The following is a 25,965-nucleotide window of genomic DNA, read 5'->3' on the forward strand; positions in this document are numbered from 1 at the left end:
TGTTGTGTTTTTTGGCTAATTCCTTATTAAGAAGGCTGAAGCTTCTCGAGTAATCCTGGTGTTTATCTTTCTGTTTTCCTTTGTTTTGTGTGTGCTCCATGATATTTTCTTGGTTCTGATTATTTTGCTTCTCATGGGTGTGAGTGGTGCTTGGCTTGTTTCGGTACTGGTTTTGATTTGGAACTTTTTTCTTTCCATCTCCTTGGTTTTCTCTCTCATGTTAGAGGTGGAGGCTTTACTTTTGGGTTGAGTTTTTTGATCTTACAGTTTATGATTGTGCTTGTAGGCATTATTCTCATTTTTTCCTTGATCTTGCACTCTCCCCTTATTATGGTACTAATTTCCATCGCGGACCGCTCTTTCCTCATTACTCTCATTATTATCATCGGGAGTTTTCTCTGATAACACTTAAAATTTTGATCATAAGAGATTTCATTTATTCCTCTCGCAGATTTCTCCATTCTGATTTTATTCCTTCTAGGATTGCATTTGACCAGCATCCATGGTCCAAAGGGATTCTCCTTATTAATGGTGAGTTTATTTCTTTTACCTTCCTCATTAACTATAGGATTCTTTCATTTTTTGGTCCCTGAAATTTGTTTCTCGTGATATAATTCCTGATTTTTTGCCTTGATAGCTCCTTCCCCATTAAGAGTTTCCTTTTCTAGGGATCCCGTCTGATTATCGGTACTTTCTTCTCCTTCACCGTACTGCGACATCCGGCCACCATCTATGGTTGTTTGAATTACTTGTTTGAGCATATCTCCCACACATTTTGAGCAGATTTCCATCCTATGTCTGTACCGCCCGCACTTAAAGCAAATCTAATGGAGGCCTTCGTATTCAAGCTTGAATTCCTTTCCTAGGGTCGAGAAAATTGGTATAATTAGTTTCCTTAGATCAATTTCCACGCATATGCGGGCGAACTTTCCTCTAGAATGTATTGATGTAAGCTCATCAATTTTCAGCATTGTTTCTAAAGCTTTTCCCACCTTCAAAAGAAAGTATTTGTTGTAAAATTTCGTTGGAAGGTTTGGAATTCTAATCCAGATTGCTACCTTACGTATATCCACTTCTTGGGGGCATGAAGAGAGGTCTCCAGCGTTGAACTTGGAGGTAGTGATCTGCGATCATCCAAAGTTCCTCAAAGAGGATGTACGAGTAGTATTCCTGATTAAAGAAATGAATCAAGAAAAAGTTCTCCTCAAGATTCATAACTCGAACCACGTCTTTTCTAGCCCATTTTTTAAGAACCCATCTCTCCATAGCCTAGAGATTGAGGCTTTTTTCAAGGGGTTTTACTATCAAGGATAATTTTCATGGTCTACACTAATCTTCATACTCCTCCAAAGTGACATCGATGCTGGGTTTAGGATTGAAGGGAGTTTCCAAATCTTCCATAGCCTCCAAGGGGTCTTGATCTGCCATATATTCCTTCGCAACCATCTCCGCTATCTCTTTTGGATTGAGGTTATCGAAACCATTGTCAACCACCATATCGCGGTAAGATATCCTCTGGTGCGTGTTTGCTCCAGCATTGCCTTTCTTAACCTCCATGTTGTTGACTTCTTCCTCCACATCATTATTGATGGCATCTTCCATAGTTTCTTCTGTTTGCTCCTGATCATGTTTTCCATCCATCTTTACCTTCTTAGTACTCCTAGCCACTTGATCTTCCTCCTCCGATGACCTTTTTTTCAGTTTCATACGAAGAAATCTCAGAGCTCATATTTGGCAAAAGTTTCTAAATTATAATATTCATAATAAAACTAGTCATAAAAGAAAGGTAGTCGCAAGAGAACAGCATCAAACCTTAGTCATGGTCTTTGTATGCACAACAGGCTTGTCATATATATCCTTGCCATCAAAGAACTTGCTTCCTTCATAGCTTCGTCTGGCAGCCTCCCTTGATGGGTGCCTCCTCCTTATACTTTGTTATCAGCTTCTATCGCTACAGTATCAGGGAAGGGATTTTGGTTTAAGAATAGAGGGTTGGTAGACACAATTTGAGAGTTCGCATCGTCCCTCATGGCTTTCTCAACTTCAAATGCCTCCCATTTCTCACAAGTCATATGCCTCAATCTTTCTAAAATTTTATGCTCCATAGCCTCCTCTTTTGGATTCCTCGAACTCATTCTTATATTTTCCTTGGGAATATACTAATTTGAGTGGCTGGAAGTAGCATTATCAACGTTCAGGTTGAGGATGGACTTCTTTCCTTTGGACTTGTTGGGTTTAACTTGGCTATTGGGCCCAAACTTAGAATTATTACTATTTCTTTTGAAATTTTGGCCACTCTTTTCGGCCCCAAGTCTTAGGACTTTCTTGATTATTTGATTCCCGTTCTCATTAGCTTTACTATTTTGTCCTTTCACATTATTAGCATCCAACGTTCCAACGTGCATGGCTTCAGAATGAGCTTGTAATTCATGCACTATATCATTCCTTTATTGCGTATCCTCACTGTTCTCATTCATTACATCAAATCTCATCCCATTACCATTCAAATTATATCTCTCTGATACTCATTTATTTCAAGTTCAAGATTAGTGTCATTTTTATCTAGTGTGAAATTTTTTCTAATTTGGCGCCTAAACATCATCCATAGTCCGAAGGGGGGAATCTTGATTGCTCTTACTTGATCCAAAACCCCTTGACTATGGTTACCATCAAGATCACCTATGCTGCTCCTTAGTTACCACCATTCCTGGCATTAGCTTCAACCTGAACATTGTTATTTTCTGGCGCCTCCATGCATAGATTAGATCTATGACCGTACTTGTCTCTATATTGAGGACGTTCTCGAGAACCGAGATGCATAGCACAAACTTCTTCGATAAATCTAATTCAACATATATTCTAGCAAACTTACCACACGAATGGATGGAGGTACCACGGTCAATCTTTAGCATAGTACCAATAGTAGATCTCACTTGCCATAAAAATCGATGATTATATAATTTGATAGACAAATTAGGAATCTGTATCCAGAAAATAATTCTTCGGACTCATTCTCAGAAGTAAGAAAGAAAGGTCTCTATCATTGCATTATCAAATAATATCCCGCCACCATCCAAGGTTCTTCCATGAGAGCATAATTATAGTCCTCCTCATATGAAAAATAAACAAAAAAAAAAAAAAATAGTTACATTCCATATCAATAACATTTATCTTACCTTTCTTAACCTAGTTCCTCTACCTAGTTCCTCTGCAAACGTTATTCATGTATCCCAGACTAACTTTTTTCCTTAGGACTTTGACAATTAGCGCAGTGTGCCATAGTTTGCATCATTCATTAAATTTATCTTTGGAGATTGAAATAACAAGGCACGAATTAAAAGATTTCTCTTCCTTAGTTAGATCATATCCTCTTTATACCATCGATCTTCCAAATCAAAGTCGTCTTCCTCAATGCTATCAAAAGAATCCGTAAGACTGTCCTTGGATTTTTCTGGTATTGACAATAGTAAATTTTTATACGAAACTTTAGCCTCCATGTTTGTGGTTCTGCTTTCTCCAATATTAACATTCACGTTCTGTATATTATTTTCTTCACCAAGAGTCTCTATATTATCACCTGATTTATTTAGATCCATATCTTTTTGTGTTTTAACTTTTTTGGTACTACATTACATAGGATCAATTCTTTGGGTAGAAACTCGAGGAGTATTCGTGCGTTTTTTCTTTAATCTAATGAAACTCACACTTCCTTTTTTATAGATATAAAATTATTTCAAAAATACATTGAAACTATACAAAAAACAAATTATTTCAAAAATAAATTGAAACTATACGAAAAACAAATTTCTTGTTATATTCATCATGTTTTCAGAAAGTATCACTTTGACCAGTTTAATAGATTAAAAAATTAGTATTGTTTAATTCACTTTGACTAATTATCATTTAATTAATTTGAGACTGATTTTTGTAACATTGTTGCTAATGATATCATATTGGTACTCTCGAATCCCTCAATTCCAAACACCAAAAATTGAGAAAAGAAAATAAAAGAAAGCAGCCAAACAGAACCTTGAAAAGCCGACGCAAAAAAGCGGAGGTTTAATGATGAGTTTCAAAATGTGATAACTTGGGAAGAAGAAGAAGAAGAAGAAAGTGTTGAAGTTGAAAATGAATGTCTCTCTGATGTCACAAAACAACCACACTCTCCATTCTCATTCTCCATAACCACAACCAACCTTCTAAATCTTCAAATCTCTCTCTCTCTCTCTCTCTCTCTCTCTCTCTCTCTCTCTCTCCAGCTATCTCTTCCAATGAAGCAGAAACCATTCCAACACACTCGAACCAAAAACAACGACAACGCCATAACTCACCCTTTTAGATGAAGATTCCCGCCAACGCTACCGTCGCCGTCATCTCCGTCTTGTTCGTCTTCTCCATAATAGCGCCATCCTCGTATGCCCTTGGCTCAGGCACCACCCTCGCTGTAACTGACGCCTCCTCCGCCACCGTCTGCGGCGTTGTTGCGGCGTCACAGACCCGCCGAATCCAGTGCTACCGCCGGGGAAGTGGCGGGGCAATTATCCCCGTCTTCCCCGACGTTTCATTCTCTTCAATCTCCGGAGGCCGGAGCTACTTCTGCGGCCTCCGCTCCGGCAACTACAGCCTCCTCTGCTGGGACACCACCACCACCACCAACGCCACCACCTTCGAAAGCAAGCGACTTTACAACAATGACACTGTTCTATTCGAGAATCTCGCCGTCGGGGACTCCCAGGTTTGCGCCACGGTTGTGGGAACCGGAACGGCGACGTGTTGGAGAACCGGTAGAAGCAAAGGTTCCGACTTTTCATCTGGGTCGGACCGGTTCGCGTCCATATCATCAGGGTCGGGTTTTTCATGTGGTATTTTGAAGGAAAGTTCTCGAATTCGGTGTTGGGGAAGTAACGCTTCCGTTGCGGATTCCATAGAGAGTGAGTTTCGAAACGTTTCAATGTTGAGCATTGTGGCTGGCGGTTCACACTTGTGTGGTTTGAATTCAACTGGGTTTTTGGTGTGTAAAGGAAGTAACAGTTTTGGGCAAATTGAGGTTCCTCATCAAGGTGTTGCTTTTGAGTATTCTGGTTTGGCTCTCGGTGATTCTCATAGTTGTGCTATTAGAAGATCCAATGGTTCTGTTTTTTGTTGGGGTGACAACGGAATTTTCAATGCTAATTTCACAAAAGGTGTGTCTTTTGAGGTTATTGTTTCTGGGTCTGATTTTATCTGTGGATTAACGACAAGAAATTTCTCTGTTTTGTGTTGGGGTCCTGGTTGGTCAAATGGTTCTGATTCTGATTCTGATTCTGATGTTGTGGTTCCTTTTTTGTCTCCGATTCTTCCGGGTCCTTGTGTTCAATCTTCTTGCAGTGAGTGTGGTATCTATCCTCAATCTCAATACTTGTGTTCTGGTTTTGGTAACATTTGTAAGCCTAAGCCTTGTGGGGCTCAAGTGCCGGTGATGCCGGCTAGGCCTCCTGCGGTGGTGCCATTGCCGGCGGCGGCGCCATCTTCTCGGTCAAAGACCTTGACAACAGGGTTGTTGGCATTTGCCATAGTTGGATCAGTGGGTGCTATTGCTGGAGTTTGCACTCTGCTTTATTGCTTGTGGAATGGTGTTTGTTTAGGGAAGAAGAAAATTCATAATTCTGTTCAACCAACCATTACTAGAGGTGGCAGTTCCAATAATGGTGGGGCCGTTCAATCCAATAGCCCGCTGTCGAGATCAATGACCGTTAGGCGTCAGGGATCGAGGATAATGCGGCGGCAGAGAAGTGGAACCTCGTCAGCCAAACATCCAGACAAGGCTGAGGAGTTCACCCTGGCTGATCTTAGTGCTGCCACCAATAACTTTTCACCCGAAAACAAGATTGGGGCTGGAAGCTTTGGCATTGTGTACCGAGGAAAACTCGCTGATGGACGCGAGGTGGCGATCAAGAGAGGGGAAACAGAAACAGGTACCAAGATGAAGAAGTTTCAAGAGAAAGAGAGCGCGTTCGAGTCGGAATTAGCCTTCTTGTCACGACTACACCACAAGCATTTGGTTAGGTTAGTAGGATTCTGTGATGAAAAAGATGAAAAGCTCTTAGTTTATGAGTACATGAAGAATGGAGCATTGTATGATCATTTGCATGGCAAGAACAATGTGGATAAGAATAGTAGTGTCTTGAATTCTTGGAGAATGAGGATCAAAATCGCATTGGACGCTTCGCGAGGGATTGAGTATCTCCATAATTATGCAGTTCCTTCTATAATTCACCGAGATATCAAGTCTTCCAATATCCTTATTGATGCCACTTGGACAGCAAGAGTATCCGATTTCGGATTGTCATTGATGAGTCCGGAATCTGATATTGATTTCCGGCCAACAAAGGCAGCCGGAACAGTCGGATACATCGATCCTGAGTACTATGGTCTAAATGTATTGACAGCAAAGAGTGATGTCTATGGTCTTGGAGTGGTGCTGCTAGAACTCTTAACCGGAAAGCGAGCCATATTCAAAATCGACGAAACTTCAGGCACCCCGGTGAGCATAGTGGACTTTGCCGTGCCTGCGATCAAGGTTGGGGAATTGGCGAAAATTTTGGACCCAAGGGTTGCGCCGCCTGAGTTGAATGAAATGGAAGCTCTGGAGCTTGTGGCCTATACTGCCATGCATTGTGTGAATTTGGAGGGAAAGGATAGACCAACAATGGCTGACATTGTGGCAAATTTGGAGCGCGCTTTATCCCTTTGTGAAAGTAGTAGCCATGGCAGCATTTCCAGTGGTACAATCTCTGTTGTATCAGAATAATATTATCATTTTCCCCCATGATTCTTTGTCATAAATTATATGAGTATACACATTATAGGAATTTCATCTAACATTAAGCTGTGTAGCGTAGAATTTTGTTAAACACCAACAGCTAGTGAAGTTGAACAATTTTCATGTATTTACCAAACAAAAAAAAGGCAGTTAATATTTTTCATGTTGATTATGGGTCTATAAGGTCTATAAGTACACACTAATCTTTTTTCAACTCCTCTTTTTGTCATTCAACATTATGCGACAAGTCTGAACATGAGTAAATAATCATATTAAAACCCGAAAAATTTCGATTTTGACAAAAACAATAATGGGATTGGGATTCGATATGTCAAAATCAGAATCTTTTCGATACCAAAATAGTTATTTACTCTCTAAACATTGTACTTGATGCGCATCTCAAACACAATCATCAAGGTATTCAAATATTAACCATAATTTCTTCTCATTATTTGGTTCCAAAATTGACCGATTTGATATTAGTTGGATAATCAATTGATCGAGTGGTAATCACGTCTATGTGAGGAAGAGTGTGAACAAAGATGGGCTTTTAAAGCATAAGAAGACCATGTAAGTGCACCCTCATTTTCTATGTTGCTCTTTGTTATGAGTAGTTGACCTAATCCATTGAGTCCATAATAAAGCCTTTTACTCATTTTTCATCTTTTCTAAAACATGCTCCCCCCCCCCCCCAAAAAAAACAAAAAGAAAAAGGGTCGAGTTATTTTCTTGGTTTGTATTGGTTGAGAGAGTAAATACTAAAGAGAGACTATACAAATTAGGTATCATTGACCAGCATGATAATATACATGTTTTTATGTTATAAATCTGTTGAGTTTGCTTTTCATCTATTTATTGGCTGTGATCTCACTTGACATGTGTGATGTACTTAGCTTTTCGCTCTTGGAAGGACATGGAATATGCCAGGTACACTAAAACAACACTTTGAGAGATGGACGAATGTTTCACAAAGAAAGAATGAGAGGAAGCAGTGGTTGATTGGGTTCTTTGCTGTTATCTGAGTAATTTGGCTAGAAAGTAATGGTAGAGTCTTCAATAATAAAGGCTCAGGGGTAGTGGAAATTATAAACAGGTCCTTTATGCTCTCCGACGAGTGGATTGGTGGTAAACCTTTTGGTTGTTGATAGCAATGCCGAAGATGACTAGAAGATACTTTACTTTTTGAGTTGTTCGATGACGATTTGTATTTTGAGTAGTCTTTCGTTACTTGATTTCCTGTTGCTCCACCCTGTTGTGTTGAACACTTTTTACTTAAAAAAAAAAACGTTGTTGACTTCCATGATGTGCATTAAGTCTGATCAAGGTAAAAAGAATGGAACTCAAATTTGATCTTCTTCATAAAAGATATTTATTTATTTATTTTTTATCAACTTAGATACACTAACATAAGTACATAACTAACAATTCAACATTTTTTTTTGGGTAATAGAATACAGGAATGGATGGAAGGCTCTCAAATTAAACCCATGGGCTACAGGACTGGTGGGCTATAAATTATGAAATGGGATTTGTTGGGCCCATGAGATGAGTATGTTGTATGATATTAGTGGCTGATGAGTCGAAAGCCTTAAATTTGTTTCTTCCTTTCTTTTTTTTTTTTGTTATAAAAAACCCTAAGATTATGTTTAGTTTTAAGAATAGAATAAGACAAGATACGGAGAATTAAATACAAAAACAGAAACACAAAAATTAATGTTTTTGTATTTTGTTTAATCATAAACTAAAACAAATTATAAAAGTTCAATTTATTCTCAATTTTTTTAATAAAAAAATTTGAAAAGAAAAATATAATAATAAAAAATATAATTATAAAAAAATTAATAAAAATAATAAAATAAATTAAAAAAATTTGAAAAGAAAAATATAATAATAAAAAATATAATTATAAAAAAATTAATAAAAATAATAAAATAAAAAATAAATTATGTCTTCTGTTAGTATCTTTGTCATTCAGACACAAAATATAATAATATACTAATTCAGTATTTTTAGATACAATATCTTTGTCTATATCTTATTTATCAAACACAATTTTATATTTTTATGTTTTTTATCTCAGTGTCTTGTGTTAGTAGACAAAAACAGCCAAAAAAATGCTTCTTGGCCAAGGCACTGACCAAACTTTAAAGATGTTCTTGATTTCCTGTGGTGTTCTTGAAACTCGCCAAGAAGCTATGATATACTTGTATGGACAGCATGGTTTTTTTAATTCATTATAGATGTTTGACTTTTCCTTTAGAAGAACCCAATTGAAAAAGAAATAACAGGACACTGAGTCAATCAGCTCTGGATTGATAAATTGTAATTGAATTATATTTTTAAGATAAAAATATATATGAAAATAAATATTTTTTTAGGGTAAAAAAATTGTGTTTTATCTATATATTTGTAACAAAATCAATTTTGGTATTCTATTTCAGAAATAATATTTAGAACTATAAATATTATTATTTAAATTATTTTTTATTAATTTAATATTGATAATAATTAATTATAATATGAATATATTAAAAAATATATCAAATTAATCATTAAATATTGTTTATTAATTTAATATTAATTTTTTTTTACCAAAAATAGGAGATTCGAATCCGCAACCTCTTAATTGAGTATGTGGAGATTATGCCATTTGAGCTATTAATTTAATATTAATGATAATTAATTATAATAAGAATGCATAAAAAATACATAAAGAATAGTTTATGAGGCATCATCCCACAATACTAAATCATCTTGAGGCATGAAAAGAGATTCTGGGCGTCCCGCATGTGTGGCTGTGGAGTGGCGAAAATGCACAAAATACATGCGCCAAAACGGTATTTGGAAAGACCTTGTACCATGCTGTGTAATTGTCGAGTCCAACAAATATTTAGGGATGTCAAACAGGCTAGTCTAACTTATTTAGGTCCGATCTGTTAATTTTGTGGATTAAATGAGTTGGCTCGTTTAAGTTCATTTTATTTATGGGCCAGAATTTTTTAATTCGAACCGTTTATGATTAGTCTGATGGGAGTCTGTTTATCATTTATTTTTATTTTTTAAAAAATATTTTGACAAAAAATACCACTTTTAGGTAAAATACTTTTAAAAATAATAATTTTTTAGTTGATGGGTCTGATTTTCGGGTCGGATCGAAAAAAATATCGATTAAAAATACTACTTTTTTTAAAAAAAATCTAAAAAAAAAATAAATAGGCCACCTATTTAGCCCGCGGACTAGCCCGTTTAACCCATTATTTTTTTGAATTAATCGGGCTCAGCCCGTTTAGACCAAAATTTAAATGAGTTTAATTTTAAAGGTAAAATCCGTCTATTTAAATAGATAAACAAACTAGTCCGATAAATTTAATCTATTTTAACGGCCCTACAAATATTTTTACCCCTTCCATTTTGAAGTGAAACCCAGTGACTTTGCACTAAAGGGTCTATCGGAAGAACAAGATTTACATTATTATATTGGGGAGTGCTAGGGGAACAATAAAAATTTTGAACAATATGAACAACCACCAATCAAATGAGAATACACTACACCCTAATTTAATGTTACTAATCAAATTTACTCTTTTATCCATATTAATTCACATTGTTTATACATTGTTCAAAAATCTTGTTGGTTACCTATACTTAAAAAAAGGAAAAAAGGGCTCATAATGTGATGGAGGGAGACGGTTACTAAAAAAAATATATTTTATTTAGATTATTTTTATTAATTTAATATTAATGATAATTAATTATAATAAAAATAACTCCGCCTATGTTACACTTGCGGTACATAGCCGGTCCCAAGCCCGAATAAAGGAGGAGGGTTGTGTTAGGTCTTCGGCAACCAACATAAAAATATAGCCGAACCTCCATGACATGAAATTAATTATAATAAAAATATATAAAAAATACATAAAGTTAACCACTAAATATATTTTTTTAATTTTTTGTTTTTTTTATTTAAAAATTTTTAAAATGAAGAACTCATTTTTCTTTTTTTCTTAACTTTCTTTTTTTTTTTCTTCCTTTGTTCTAGTTTATTAAACTATTAACATAAATAGCTTATGAAATGAGATTTTTTTTATGGTGCTATGAATTGAATTAAAAAGGTTGTGAATTACCAATAATTACTAATGACACCGTTTTTTTTCTTTCCCTTAATATTTCTTGATTTCTTGTGGTGTGCTTGAAACTCGCCAAGAAGCCATGATATGCATGCATGGGCAGCATGGTTTCTTTAATTCATTACAGATGTTTGGACTTCCTTCAGAAGAACCAAATTGAAAGAAAAATAATAGGACACTGAGTCAATCACTCCTGAGTTGATAAATTATAATTGAATTATGTTTTTAAGATAAAAATATAAATGAAAATAAATACTCATTTTAGAGTAAAAAGGTTGTGTTTTATACTTTTATCTATATATTTGTAACAAAATGAATTTTGCTATTATATCTCAAAAACAATATTTAAAACTATAAATATCATAAACCGATTCTCAACATATAATTTTAGTAGCAAGTATGCTTACAGTAATTATTAATGTTATCAATTTTGAAAATTTTTCTTTTGTTAAGGAATCAAATTATGAACTAACAGGCTACATCATTAACTATTGTATGTAATTATAAAAGTGCATGTATATATCAATTTTTTTTTGTTAAAATGAGAAAGTTAATTTCGACTTAAATCATTCTAAAACGTCTAAGATATTCATTAGTCTAAAAAAAAACATTTTATAATTTTTTAATAATTTTAAAAAATTCTTTTTAATTTATATGTATTAAATGATTCTTGCATATTTGTTTAAACAAACGAGTGAACAAACTACTCTATTAATCCAAATTAGTTTCTCGTTTTCTTTAGGATTTTTTCTCATGAATCAAAATTTGAATTTTTTCTTGAAAAAAAAAATTGTTATTCACATTCTAACAAATAAGATAACAATGCTACATAAACAGAATTAAATTCAGGTGTAAAGCAAATTAAAGAACTCTACGAAACACTGAAAAAAAAAGTTCCTTCAATCTAATTGTAATGGAGAACATGGGAGACCTATTCATCGTGACTATGTGAAGTTGGAAATATGATGCAGCGGCACAATGGACAAGAATACGGCCACTGACAGTTGTCACAACATTGGAGCCAGCAGAGCATGCAGCGATCATGGAAAACATGCGAGCAATTTGTGCGAACAACTCCTACACTTGAATCTTCATTACCATCGCCAAACTTCTCCAAGCAAATAGCGCATTCAGCATCATCATCATAGATATCAGAATCTTGAACAATAATGTGCGTGGTAACATGAAGGTTCACAACAATCTCCGGCGTGTAGGAGTCACACCCTTGATGGCGCCGCCTTAGAATCCTTCTTGCAATTCTGCCTATGTCAGGTAAAATTTGGTCCAATAACTCAGAGGATACCGGCGCTGAAGAAAAGATTTTATGTAATAAGATTGTGTCTTTTCTGTTAAGGTCTGTAACTGTGAGTGGAGTACAACTACATAGGATATTTGAGGAAACCAAGATTGTTTTATTGGCTGTAGTTGTAGTCGAAGAAAAGTTTGGGTTTGACTGAGGGGTAATTTGGATCAGTTCCTCGGTGCAATTCATAACGATGGAGACACAATCACCGAAATAAAACTCTTGTGGTATGGCTGGGTCTTCAATCGGAGCTATTTGCCACTTAGAAACGGTGAATTCCATGGCAAAGTTGCAAAACTGCAGAAGTATTTGATTTGGTTTACTCTATGTTTATGTAACTTTTGTACACTCCTGATTTCTTTAAATAGCTTAAGAAAAAATATCTTATCTTTATCTCTATGGCTATGCCAACCAATTGATTATTCTTTTAAACAAATCGACTGGTTATGTGAAATAGAAATAACAATTTAGTTTTGCTTTCAGTTATTTAATTGGATGATTTTTAATTCATTGGATTTCAGCTAAATAATTAATTTTTATTTTAACCAATTCATTGGTTTTGCGAAACAAAAATAATGATCTAACTTTTCTCCTAGCCAATGAAATGTAAATTCTTCATTGACATTTAATTATTTAATTTATATAATGATACATTAGATATTGATAATTAATAAATATCTAATTTGATTTCTTTTTATTATTGCTTGAGGACCTGTTTTTACACTTTGACCTCTGCCGCCAATTCGTTTCACATATTGTACGTTTACATAATTTTTTTAACCATTATCACTTTAATTCTTTTTAGAAACATTCGACAAGCAAAAAATAATCACAACTTTGTGTCTAGCCACTGTAGCCAGATAATGTAATGTTATTCAATAAATATAATCCAAAAAAAAAAACAAATAAAGAAATAAAAGTGACGAATTATCATTAATATAATAAAACCAGAACTATTATTTATTATTTAATTCATACATTCCAGCAATCTTCTAGTCCTTATTCCAGCAAACCCTACAACAGAAACTTATCCACTATATATGTATATGAATTTAAGTAAAAGATTGTATTTTAGAGCTAATAGCCATCGGAGTTGCCTAGGATCTAAGTTCTAAGGTAATAAAGATGATGACAGATCTAAGTTCCCCCAAAAACGCTAACAAAATATATTACACCTTGACTTCTGCAAGTATAACTTTCTATCTAGTGAGCTTTTTATTTCAATATTTTTTTATACCTTGGTTCAAATTCTTAATTTTTTAGTTAATTAAGAGATCAATAATAATAAAATTTTATCTTAATGTGAACATTTAAAGAGGATGAATCCAAATAAAATAGACAAAAATAACATAATAAAATTTTAAACAGTAAAATTTTTTATTAAAGAGGATGAATTCAAATTCTATCGTTTCTATTATTACTTTAATTTTTAAACAGTAAAATTTTCTCTATATACCGAATATGTTTAAGAAAAATAAAATAGATAGAATTCAACTAAAAAGTTAGATTAGTTAAATGATAGTTCAATAGCTAATATGAAAAACAGACTACAATGAAATTATTAAAAAATTAATTATCAGAAGAAATTTGAATATAAATTGGTTGAAGATAGATAAATGGCTGCGACTTTGGTGGCCGCGGTAGTGGTGGCTAGCGATGATTATCAGGTAACTAACCAATAAAATGATGACAGGTGAAGTATGTATTGGTGTCTTTAACTTGTATTTAAGTGTTTAAACACAGTAACTGTTTTTTGTTTACTGCAAGAATATTTTTGTAAATAGGTGATGTCCCAAAGGATAAGAATGTCAATTTGTGAAATGGCTTGGGAAAAGAAATGGTGTGGTCGGCGTCCACGGAAAATTGATGAAATGCGCACCGGACATCATTGGACAAAATCAGCTCAAAGTGAAAGAAGGCTACATTGGTTATGTGTCAAATGTTGTGGCCTTATTCACTATAGCCATGGTCGAAGGTGGAAGTTGATATTAAACTCAGCATTGTGTTAATAGTTGAACAAGTGGAAGAATGTGGCACTGGTTCGTCTGTGAAAGGCGTTTGATAGTTCTCTGTGTTGTAGGATCGGCATCATCGAGTTTTTTCAGGCTGTTTGAGTATCCGAAGCAGAAGGGAGTAACTGCTGAAGGTGACGTGGTTAGAGCTCTGAGTTATTTTCAGGTTGAAGAGTGCCTCCTTTTTTTCTCTGGGACATGAAGATGGATCTTTGTTAGTCCAAATGGGTTAAGTTTTTTTTTTTTTTTTTGGGTCAAAATAGGTTTGGATTTTGGTTCATAGTTTGTGATTGATGAGTTATTTGTCTAAACTGTTCGGAAGAAAATTCCCTATACGGAACACGATCGGACACGAAAGACGCTGTTTAAGGAGATATCTTTGTGTTGTTTAATTTTCATTGATGATATTTTTTATTTTTTATTTTTTCATTTTCTTCTTTCATATATTTTTTATTTATTTTTTCATCAAAACTTGTTCTGTTAATTTAAATTCTACAAATAATTCCTTTTATTTTTGTACAAATTTAATTGATTGTTTAGACTAAATACGCACACTTAAAGTTACCATTTTTAAACTATGCCTTAATATTAACCACATGCGATCAAATTTGTTAGTCAATTCATCACGTATTGTATTATTACTGAGAGGTATCATAAGCCAGCAGAAAGAGTGAAGAAGATTAGAGAGTCTGAGAGTTTAGAAAGGAAGAGAAAAATTGTTATTGGGCATATTCATCAACTGATGTAGGATACAATGATAGTAATCATATATAGAAAGCAGATGCAGAATTCACTAACGGGTTTATTAACAAACTATGACAGCTGGCATAACAGAAAGGTAGAGGAAGTTGGAAGTTTCTAGAGAAAAGGAGGGGATTTAACTAACTTAAGCCAACTGGACTAACAGAATGCAAGCACAAGTTTCACGTGCTACTGCTGTATCCTCTATCATGCCCCCACAAACTCAACGGTATTCTAATTCTAAATTCTGCACCTTGAATTTGTCCCTGAGATGAAGGAACGCAGTGGAGGGGAGAGCTTTGGTGAAAGTGTCTGCAATTTGCACCGAACTTAGAACATGACTCACTTGGACAGCCTTGCATGAGACACGGTCCCTGACGAAATGCAGGTCTATCTCAAAATATTTCATCTTTGAATGCAGAATTGGGTTTGTTGCTAGAAGTGCAGCACTTTGGTTGTCACAATACGAGCCTCTTGAACTGACCACTTCAATTCTCCTATCAAGCCTTTAACCAAAATCAGCTCTGCTACTAAGTCTACCAGTGTTCTATACTCTACTTCTGTGCTTGATCTAGCTACCACTCTTTGTTTCTTTGAGTGCCAAGAGACCAAATTTCTTTCTAAATATACACAGAACCCACCAAATTTCTTCCTAAATATACACAGAACCCACCAAGAGACCAAATTTTTTCATAGACGGATCCTTGTGCAGCTTGAGGCCATAGGTGGCAATGCCACTAACATATCGTAGTATCCTCTTTACCAGCTTTCAGTGTGACTCTAGTGGTGCTTGCATAAATTGGGTAACTTTGTGCACACTAAAAGCCAATTCAGGTCTGGTTACAGTTAAGTATTGGAGACTGCCTACCACTTATCGATATAAGTGGGGGTTGTCAAACTCCATCCCCTGTAGCTTGAATCTTTAAGGATGATGGTAGTGGTGTCGAGCATGCTTTGCAGCCAGTCATGCCTGCCTTGGCAAGCAAGTCTTTGGCATACTTGCTTTGAGACAGTATTAGTCCTCCATCATCAGTCTTGGTTACTTGAATGCCCAGAAAATGGTGTAACTCTCCCATATCTTTTAGTGCAAAGGCTTAGTTGAGTTTGTTAGTGACCGCAGTAATGACTTCTGATGAGCTTCCAGTTACAATTATATCATCAACATAGATTAGTACATAGGTGATTGAGGTGGATGTTTGCTGCACAAAGACTAAGACATCTGATTTGGTGGGAGAGAAACTGAGGTCTTTAAGGACTGAGGACAGCTTATGATACCAAGCTCTAGGTGCCTGCTTTAGGCCATAGAGTGCTTTAGTGAGTTTGCAGACCATGGTGCTGTCATTTGAAACATAACCTGGTGGCTACTTCATGCAAACATCCTCTGTGAGCTCACCATGTAGAAAAGCATTATTCAACTTGTCGAATTGGCCAGTCTCTTGCTAGTGTAATCGAGAGTATGATCCGAATAGAAGTTGGCTTCACTACTAGGTTGTAGGTCTCAGTAAAATTAAAAGCTGGTCTTTGGGAAATACCCTTGTGCAACCAGGCGTGCCTTGTATTTCTGCAGGCTTCCATCAGCATTGTATTTGACTCTGTACACTCATTTACTGCCTATGGGCTTCCTGCCAGCTTGGTAGTGGTACTAGTGTCCAAGTGTTGTTCCTTTGCAAGGCCTGAAACTCTGCATCCATAGCCTCTTTCCACCTTGGATAAGCTAATGCCTGCTGCACACTTTTGGGCTCGATACTTGCTTGGAAGGCTCTTGGATTTAAGGAGCCAGTTTTGCTCCTTGTAACCATAGGGTGATGGTTTGTTGCTGCATTAAGAGAATCAGAAGAATTTGTGTAGGTCCAGGGTAGTAGTGCTTCTAGGTCTGAGATCCGAACATGGATAGGTATATCAGATTGGGCTATATGTGAAGGATGGATGGAGGTGAGAGCTTTGGTGAAAGTGTCTGCAATTTGCACCGAACTTGGAACATAACTCACTTGGACAGCCTTGCTTGAGACACAGTCCCTGACGAAATGCAGGTCTATCTCAAAATGTTTCGTCTTTGAATGTAGAATTGGGTTTGCTGCTAAAAGTACAGCACTTTGGTTGTCACAATACGCCATAAGAGCCTCTTGAACTCACCACTTGAGTGTAGAGCAAACTCTGATACCCTGAGAAGTATCATAAGCCAGCATAGAGAGTGAAGAAGATCAGAGAGTCTGAAAGTTTAGAAAGAAAGAGAAGAATTGTTATTGAACATATTCATCAACTGACGCAGGATACAATAATAGTAATCATATATAGAAAGCAGAGGCAGAATTCACTAACGAGTTTACTAATAAACTATGACAACTGGCATAACAGAAAAGTAGAAAAAATTGGAAGTTTCTAGAGAAAAGGAGGGAATTTAACTGACTTAAACCAACTGGACTAACAAAATACAAGCACAAATTTTACGTGTTGCTGCTACATCCTCTATCAATTACAGATCAACTTAAAATAGCCACATTAGCCACGGAACACAACTAAACATCATAAACAACACCTAGATAAATTCATATAAAACATAGAACACAATGCACGACTCTATCACCGCAGTTTGATGCACAAGGTAGGCCGGGAATGTTGTATCCAAGGAGCCAGGCTCAACTTTAAAAATTGTTCTTTCATTTTTTGAATCAACATAATCAAATAGAACATATAAGAAACAAAAATAAAAGAAATAAAAAGGACAAAGTTATATTTCTAATTCTTTCGTTATCTATGGTTAATTGGTTATGGTATTAATCACTGTAAGAATTAATATAATTTCACTCTTTAGTTTTTAGTCGATCTCATAATGATTTTCAAAACACTTGATGCCTTGTTCTGAAATAAATAGTAGAATTTCTTCTTTCTCATATATTTTTTTATATGTTTGCTATTTCATTGTGCATAATTTAATATATTTGGGATATTTGTTATGATCTTTTTATTATATGTTTCCATTTTATTGATGATTGAGATCGATTATGGATTGTTACAATTGCAATGATTTATTTAATTTTTCATCTCATATTAAGTGACCGATATTTTTTCTTTTAATTTACTAAAAGTATTGGCCCTAAATTTTGTTCGTGCTCAATTAACAATGATACATAAACCTATAATTAATATTAAGATTTTTTATTTTAAATTATTTAAATATTTTATTTATTAAAATATATAACGTATAAAATATTTATATTTTTATACTATTATTATACATATCAGTACAAAAGATAGAAAATAAATAAGTATAGAAATCAGGTACTATATACCTAAAATATGTAATACCTTAAAAAATATACCTGGGATATGTAATGTATTGTGCACGTGAGATAAAGTCAAAATGAATTTCAGTACCGTGTATCTAGAATAAACATCCTCATTTTATTTAATTTAGTGTTATTTAAATAATTTAAAATTTTAAAATTACAAAATTTTTTAATTTAAAATTTTAATGGATATAATTAAAATTAACAATTTAATTTAATCTAATATGTACGAGATGTCTCTGATACGGGTTGAAGGGTGGATTGGGAACCTGCGGATCAAGGCTGAAGCTGGATCGCTTGACTGGAGCAATGGGGGGATGTACCTGCAAAGACACTCCGACGCTCAAGTCAGAATGGATCTAGGAGGTGTAAGGTGTGTGGAATGGATGAATACCTGGAGGGACTTGGGTCCTCATTTTATAGGTGTTGGTGAGCATCTTATCTTATCTTATCTTATCTGGCTAAGATAAGGGAGATGTTTGAATTCGAAAGTCGGTTAGAAGTTCCAGGGGGCCGGTTTTAGGCCTTCCAGGATAGAGAGGCGGGTCGGACCCGAGGTGCCGAGTTCGGGCCCAACCTTGGGTCCAGGATCCATGGGCTGGATCCGTAACAGTTGCCCCCGCAGCGGGAGAGCGAGCAAGGTTGGTCTGGCGCTGGGAGGTGTGGTGTTTGACCGCGGGCTAGGTCTTTTTCCTCGGGCGTTCGTTTGTTTCTTTGGAGGGAGATCGGTGTCTCGGCCTCGGCTTGCTTTTGAAGGGCTCGTCTAACCGTTTTGGTTTTGACGTGACTCTTCCGAGTCCACTGCGTCCGTTGCGTTCTTCGAGGCATGCTTTATTAGCTTCTTTTTTCGAGGGGGCGTTTTCCTCTTTTGCCCTTACGAGCCTAACCTTGCTTAGGGTTAATTGTGTCTTTTCGTCCCCTCCTTTTTGTAACCGTTTTGGCCTTTTACTTGAGTTCCCTTTTTCATTTTATTTTCTTTTTCGTTCTTTCTTCTGAAAAATCTCCTTTCTTCTCTGTGAAATTGTTCTCTTGGTGTTTGCTTGCTGCTCCTGCTTTTGAAGCTTTTTCCCGGATCATCTTCTGTATTACCAGGTTGGCATGCTTTGCTTTTTCTTCTTTTTGTTTTATGGTGTATCTATTTGTTCTGTTTCTGCCATGCATTACTCTGTTTGTTTCCTTTGTTGCTTTCATTTTTGGACCGTGTTTTGTGTTTTGGGAGGTGGTTTTCGAGTCTTTGGAGGGGCTGAGTGTGGTTGTGTTTGGTTAGTAGTGGCGGTGCACCACCGTGTTGGACTAGCAGTAGTGGTAGGTTTTTGTTCTTGCTTCTGCGTAGGGTTATTAGGCTGATGGTGGTGCTCCTCCGTGTTTTAGGTATGCATCGGCGGAGAAATCAGGGTGTTGGTGCTCCCATAGCTCCCTCTAGGGGCGTCCCCGCTCGCTATACTTGGGTGACTAGCGACGTGTGGGGCGTTCCGTCACGGATGACGGAGGCCGATCTTCAACGCCTCCGTGATCAGGGGGTGATTTATGGTGGCGGTGATATGGAGCGGCAGTACGAGCTTGCCCTTCCAGATGCCGACGAGCGCGTTTGTTATTTAAATCTTCATTCGCCCACTGTTCCGGACTGGATGTGGGTTTACGAGTCGATGTTCACTCGGCTCGGCGTGCGATTTCCTTTCTCGCCGTTTGTTCAGGATTTGCTGAGTCGGTGTTCCGTGGCGCCGTCTCAGCTTCATCCAAATAGTTGGGCTGCCGTGCGGTCTTTCGAATTGGTGTGCCGGTATCTCGATCTTCCGGCTTCTGTTCCTGTTTTCCTTTTTCTTTTCTTATGCACTCTCCCGACTAAGGAAGGGAAGCATAAGAAAGGATATATGTCATTTCGTGCTCAGCCTCATCGCCGAATTTTTGGGTTATTTGAGGATTCCTTTCATGGTTTCAAAAGGGAGTATTTTAAGGTGCGCCCCGTCCAGGGGCATCATCCGTTTTGGCTGTCGCTGGAGGGCGTACGCCGGTTTCTGACATACTGGAATTTCCGTGCTAGCCCGTCGGTTCTGACTAAGTTCACCTATGACGGTTTGTCTCAGGAGGATAAGGATGTTGCCAACGTTTTGTGGCATTTGTTTGGCGAGCGTCCGTTGAATCCTCGGAATGTCATGGGGGATCCCGAGGCTTGTCAGGCGTATATTGGTGTGTGCCTTGTCCCTTTCTTGATTTTTTATGTTTTGTTTTCCCGACTTTGTAACTTGATTTTTCTTTGGTTTCTTTCAATTGAGATGGCTGGTGGGCTGACTTCTCTGGCTAGGTTGAAGGCAGCGATGGGTTGGGAGGAGGGATCTTCGTCTCCTTCTACCCCTGTCTCCAATCCTGCCGTGGATTCTCAGCCGGTTTCTCAGGAGGTGATTTCCTCGGGTGCGCGGGCCGACGCTCAAGTTTCTCCTGGTCCTGCGAACTCTCCTGAAGTCGTCGTGGTGACGGCTGCTGAGGCTTCTCGGAAGAGAAAAAAGGCCTGAGGATCCGAGCAGCGAGACTTTTGAGGAAGAGGGTTTGGTGCCTAGTGTGATGGACCGTCGTTTCGATGCCCCGGGTTTCATTGATCAGCACTTGATGCCTGGTACGGAGCCGTTTTTTGATGGCTGCGATGTTTCGTTCCAGGCCAAGTCGGTGTATCGTGCCTTCCTTCGGTCTGCTGTCATTGTTCGGAAGGCTGAGCCTGTGATGGCTCAAGTTGGTTTGTTGGATAAGAAACTCCGTCATTCTCAGGATGAGATGGTTAAGCTGAAGGAGAAGCTTGAGGCTGCCGAGATTACGAGGGAGAAGGCAGTGAAGTCTTCTGAGGAAGCCGGGGCAGAGATTCTCCGGCTTTCCGAGGTTGAGACTTCACTTCTTTCTCAACTGGGCGAGGAGCGGCAAAAGGCTTCTAATGCGGGTTCCCAGGCTGTCGTGCTTCTCGGTGAGTTGGAGGCTCTGAAGGCCGAGGTTGCTGCCTTGAAGAGGGAGAAAACGAAGTTGCTGGCTGATGCCAAGGATGCGATTACCGCTACTGAGGAGACGATGAAGGCACAAGCCCTGGTGTTGGCTCCAGGTGTGGATGTGTCCGTGATGGGAGCGTTCAAGACCGTCCGTGATGGCCGGATAGTCGACCTCGAGTAGCTTTATCTCTTGTAATTTTGTATTTTTGCTTTTAGACTTGGTTTGTTTTTTGGATATTTTGGTTTGGCCGTAGGCCGTGTAACCGTGACTTCGTGATTTTGGTTTTCGTTTAACGAATTTTTCGGCCGTTCGGGCCTTTTTGTATATTCCGTTTAAAGCTATTCCATTTTTTGGTTTATTTTATTCCCTGTTTGGGATGAGCGGACCGTCGTGTGGTCGGATTTTCATGGATATCCGTGTTTTGGGCCTGGAGGGTGATCAGTCCTCCAGTCGTGGCCGTGATTTTGTTCCGTATTTGGGATATTTAAAAAATAAAGAATATAGGGATAGATTTTGATGGAATTTTTATTGATGGGTGGGCCTCGTTAAAACCCTCCGTGTGTGGCGGGAAAGAGTACCCGGGATTGATACTTAAGCGAAATTAAAAAAGATTTTAAGATTCGTAAAAAATGGGAAGATAAGTGAAGAGAGGACGATAACCGAAAAAAGGAGGGGGGTGACCTAGGGAGGTCGGTCTAAGTGTAATATCGTCGTAAGTTGGCGGCGTTCCATGTTCTCTGGACTTCGTTGCCGTTGAGCCGTTCGAGTTTGTATGCTCCTTTTCCGATTGCAGCCTTGATTCTGTATGGTCCTTCCCAGTTGGGGTTGAGTTTTCCCTCTCCTGGGGTCGGGGGACCGATGTCGTTTCGTCGTAGGACGAGGTCGTCAGTTGCGAATTCTCGCCGGATGACTCCGCGGTTGTATCTTAGGCTGATTCTCTGTTTTAGGGCTAGCTCTCTGAGATGGGCTATGCTTCTTACCTCGTCAATGAGGTCTTGTTCTGCTTCCTCATCGTTACCTCCGACTGTTTTTCTGGGGCTTGGGTCTCCGATCTCTACCGGGATGACCGCCTCCACCCCGTATGTTAATCGAAAAGGTGTTTCTCCTGTGGCCGTTTGAGGTGTGGTTCGGTATGACCATAGGACCGATCCGAGTTCGTCGGCCCATAGTCCTTTGGCTTCGTTGAGCCGCTTTTTGAGTCCTTTGACGATTAATTTGTTCGCGGATTTCACTTGTCCGTTTGTTTGGGGGTGTTCTACCGAGCTGAAACGGTGAGATTCACGTAACCCTTCCAGAAATTCTCTGAACTTTTTGTCGGTAAATTGGGTTCCATTGTCCGAGATAATGATCTCGGGGATCCCGAATCGGGTGATGATCTGTCGCCAGAGGAATTTTCGGCATTGGGTTGCCGTTATGAAGGCCAGGGGTTCGGCTTCGATCCATTTGGTATAGTAGTCTATGGCGACGATGAGGTATCTGAGTTGACCGGGTGCTGTAGGGAAAGGTCCGATGAGGTCGATCCCCCAGGTGCCGAATGGCCGTTCTGCCAATATGATGCTGAGTTGGTGTGGGGCGGCTTGGTGGATATTGGCGTGCCTTTGGCATTTGTCGTAGCTTTTAACTATTTATATGGAATCCCGGATAACCGTGGGCCAGAAGTAGCCTACCCTGATGACTTTTTGGGCTAATGTTTTGCCTCCGACGTGGTGGCCGCAGCAACCTTCGTGGATTTCGCGGAGTATGTACTCCGTGTTCTCAGGTTCGACGCATTTGAGCAGGGGTTGCGAGAATCCGCGTTTGTATAGCTGTCCTGTGACAACGGTATAGTTGGCGGCTTCCCTTTTTATTCGTTTTCCCTCTTTGGGATCCAGCGGCAGTGTTCCGTCAAGGAGGTACTGTAGGATAGGGTAGGTCCAAGATCCTTGGTTCGAGAGTGTCAGATGAGCGTTGGTTGTCGTTGACACGGAGGGTGACTTGACGACTTCCTGGATTAGCGATTTGTTACCGTGTCCTGGTTTGGTACTGGCTAGTTTGGAGAGTAGGTCTGCTCTGGCGTTTCGTTCCCTAGGAACGTGCTGTATGGTAACTCGCTCGAATCCTTCTTTTAGTTTGTTTACCTTGGCGAGGTATTGTTGGAGTAGGGGATCTCGTGTCTGGTAGTCTCCGTTAATTTGGGAGCTGACTACCTGTGAGTCGGTATTTACCTCTAGGACCTTTGCTCCGACTTCCCGAGCTAGGGCTAGGCCTGCCAAGAGGGCCTCGTATTCTGCCTGGTTGTTTGAGACTGAGAATTCGTATCGTACTGACTGTTCGATCACGACTCCGTTTTGGCTTTCGAGGATGACTCCGGCGCCTCCGGAAGTGATGTTCGAGGAGCCGTCAACGTGTAGCTTCCATGATTCGGGGGTGGAGTCTCCTGGTGTCATTTCGGCGATAAAGTCGGCCATGGTTTATGCTTTGATCGCGTATCGGGGTTCAAACTTGATATCGAACTGGGATAGTTCGATGGACCATGCTAGCATTCTACCCGCCAGGTCGGGTTTTTGTAGTACCTGCTTGACCGCTTGGTCGGTTCGGACCGTCACGAAATGAGCCTGGAAGTATTTTCGTAGGCGTCGGGAGGCTGTAAGGAGTGCGAAAGCTAGTTTTTCTAAGCGTGAGTAGCGAGCTTCCGCATCCTGTAAGACTCTGCTTATGAAGTATACGGGTTTTTGTTCTTTTTTCTCGTTTTCGCGGATGAGCGCTGCTGCCAGTGCCTCCTCCGTTATGGAGAGGTACAGGTAGAGTGTTTCCCCTGTTTGGGGTTTGGCGAGGATTGGTGGTTCCGCTAAGACTCTCTTGAAATGTTGGAACGCTTCTTCGCATTCCATCTCCCACTTGAAAGGGGCCCCTTTTTTCATTAGTTTGAAGAAAGGGATCGCTTTTTGAGCCGATGCCCCGAGAAAGCGTGATAATACCGCCAATTGGCCGGTGAGCTTTTGGATGTCTTTAAGGTTTTTTGGGCTCGTCATTTCGAGGACAGCGCGACATTTCTCCGGGTTCGCTTCAACTCCGCGTTGCGTGATCATAAAGCCGAGGAACTTCCCTGCCTCCATCCCGAAGGCACATTTTGCCGGGTTGAGTCACATTTGGTGCTTTCGTAGGGTGTTCATTACGACTTTGAGGTCGTTGGTGAGTTGCTCTCCGGATTCGGTCTTGACGAGCATGTCGTCTATGTAGACTTCTAGTTTGCTTCCGGATAGGTTTTGAAATATCTTGTTGACAAGTCTTTGATAGGTGGCTCCCGCGTTTTTCAGGCCGAAGGGCATCACTGTATAGCAGTATGTCCCGTCTGGGGTGATGAACGCTGTTTTTTCTTCGTCTGGTCGGTGCATCGGGATCTGGTTGTAGCCGGAATATGCGTCCATGAAGCTGAGGTATCGGTGGCCGGATGCGGCATCTACTAATCCGTCGATGTTTGGTAAGGGAAAGGCGTCCTTTGGGCAGACTTTGTTGAGGTCCGTGTAGTCGACGCACATTCGCCATTTCCTGTTAGATTTTTTCACTAGTACGACGTTGGCTAGCCATGTCGTGTAGGGGAGTTCCCTGATGAAGTTGGCTTCGAGTAGGGTTTTAACTTGCTTTTTGACCTCGGTGGCTCGGTCTGATGACATTTTTCGTCTCCTTTGTGCCACTGGTTTGGCTTTGTGGTCCACGGCTAGCCGGTGGGACATAAGGTCGGGGTTTATTCCCGGCATGTCGGCTGGTGTAAATGCGAACAAGTCTCTATTTTGCTTCAGGAGTTGGGAGAGTTCTTCTTTAAGATCGTATGGGAGGTTCCTATTGATGAAGGTGTATTCCTCTTTGGTTGGCCCTATTTGTAGTTTTTCCATGTCTCCTTCTGGTTCTGGCCTGGGTTGGTCGTCTTGGCGGGCATCCAGGTCGGCTAGGAATACCCCGGCCGCATCTCGGGATTTCTTCCTTAGAGCTAGGCTGGTGTTGTCGCATTCGGTTGCGACCTCTCGGTCCCCGTGGATGGTACCGACGGAACCGTCGTCGGTTCTAAACTTCATGAGGAGGTATTTGGTAAAGATGACTGCGGAGAAGTCGTTGATTGTTTTTCTTCCGAGAATCACGTTATAGGCTGTGGATTCTTTTAGGACTACAAATTCAGATAGGATTGTCTTCTTTTGGTTGCTTGTTCCTATGGTGATGGGAAGGGTGATTGAGCCGTCTGGTTTGAGAAAGTTGTCTCTGAGTCCCGTGACACCGTTGTGGTGTGTTTGGAGGTTGTCGTTGTGGAGCCCGAGTTTGTCGAAGGCTCCTCGGAAGAGGATGTTCGAGTCTGCTCCGGTGTCCACCAGTATCCTTCGTACTAGTCCTGTTCCGATTCTGGCCGAGATGACGAAAGGGGCATCTTCGGCCGAGGTGCCGTGTTGGCAATCCTCTGGTAAGAAGGTTATCGTGTTGTCGACCGCAGTGGTTGGAGTTTGGTTTCTGATGGCCATTATTTTGAGATCTTTTTTCATTGTTAGCTTTGATTTGCTCGATACGTCCTTGCCTGTGATGACGTTTACTATGATGGTCGGGTCTTCGTCTGGGCTTTCCCTGGGGGGCTGCTTTTGAGTTCTCGGGTTGCGCCCTTCTCTTTCCGGCAACCTGTCTCTTTCCGTACGTCTTGGTTCTCTGATAATTTTGGCAAATTCTGGGAGTTTGCCGTCTCGTATGGTTTGCTCGAGGGCGT

The 25,965-nt window shown here is 39.2% G+C and overlaps 2 protein-coding genes across 2 annotated transcripts; one reads left to right on the top strand and one right to left on the bottom strand.

Moving 5' to 3' along the window:
* Positions 1 to 3,991: 3,991 nt before the first annotated feature.
* LOC112767165 (putative serine/threonine-protein kinase-like protein CCR3) lies at positions 3,992 to 6,971 on the top strand. The gene has a single exon (XM_025813045.3). It carries the CDS (start codon positions 4,340 to 4,342, stop codon positions 6,788 to 6,790), a length of 2,451 nt encoding a protein of 816 aa, XP_025668830.1. The 5' UTR covers positions 3,992 to 4,339; the 3' UTR covers positions 6,791 to 6,971.
* Positions 6,972 to 21,937: 14,966 nt separating this feature from the next.
* On the bottom strand, positions 21,938 to 23,668 carry LOC112762766 (uncharacterized). The gene is made up of 2 exons (XM_025808609.1): positions 22,963 to 23,668; positions 21,938 to 22,863 (listed from the first exon to the last, which is right to left on the bottom strand). The coding sequence occupies exons 1-2, from the start codon at positions 23,666 to 23,668 to the stop codon at positions 21,938 to 21,940; spliced, it is 1,632 nt and encodes a 543-aa protein (XP_025664394.1).
* Positions 23,669 to 25,965: the final 2,297 nt, after the last annotated feature.

This window comes from Arachis hypogaea, chromosome 17, assembly GCF_003086295.3.
Source record: "Arachis hypogaea cultivar Tifrunner chromosome 17, arahy.Tifrunner.gnm2.J5K5, whole genome shotgun sequence".
NCBI lineage: Eukaryota > Viridiplantae > Streptophyta > Magnoliopsida > Fabales > Fabaceae > Arachis > Arachis hypogaea.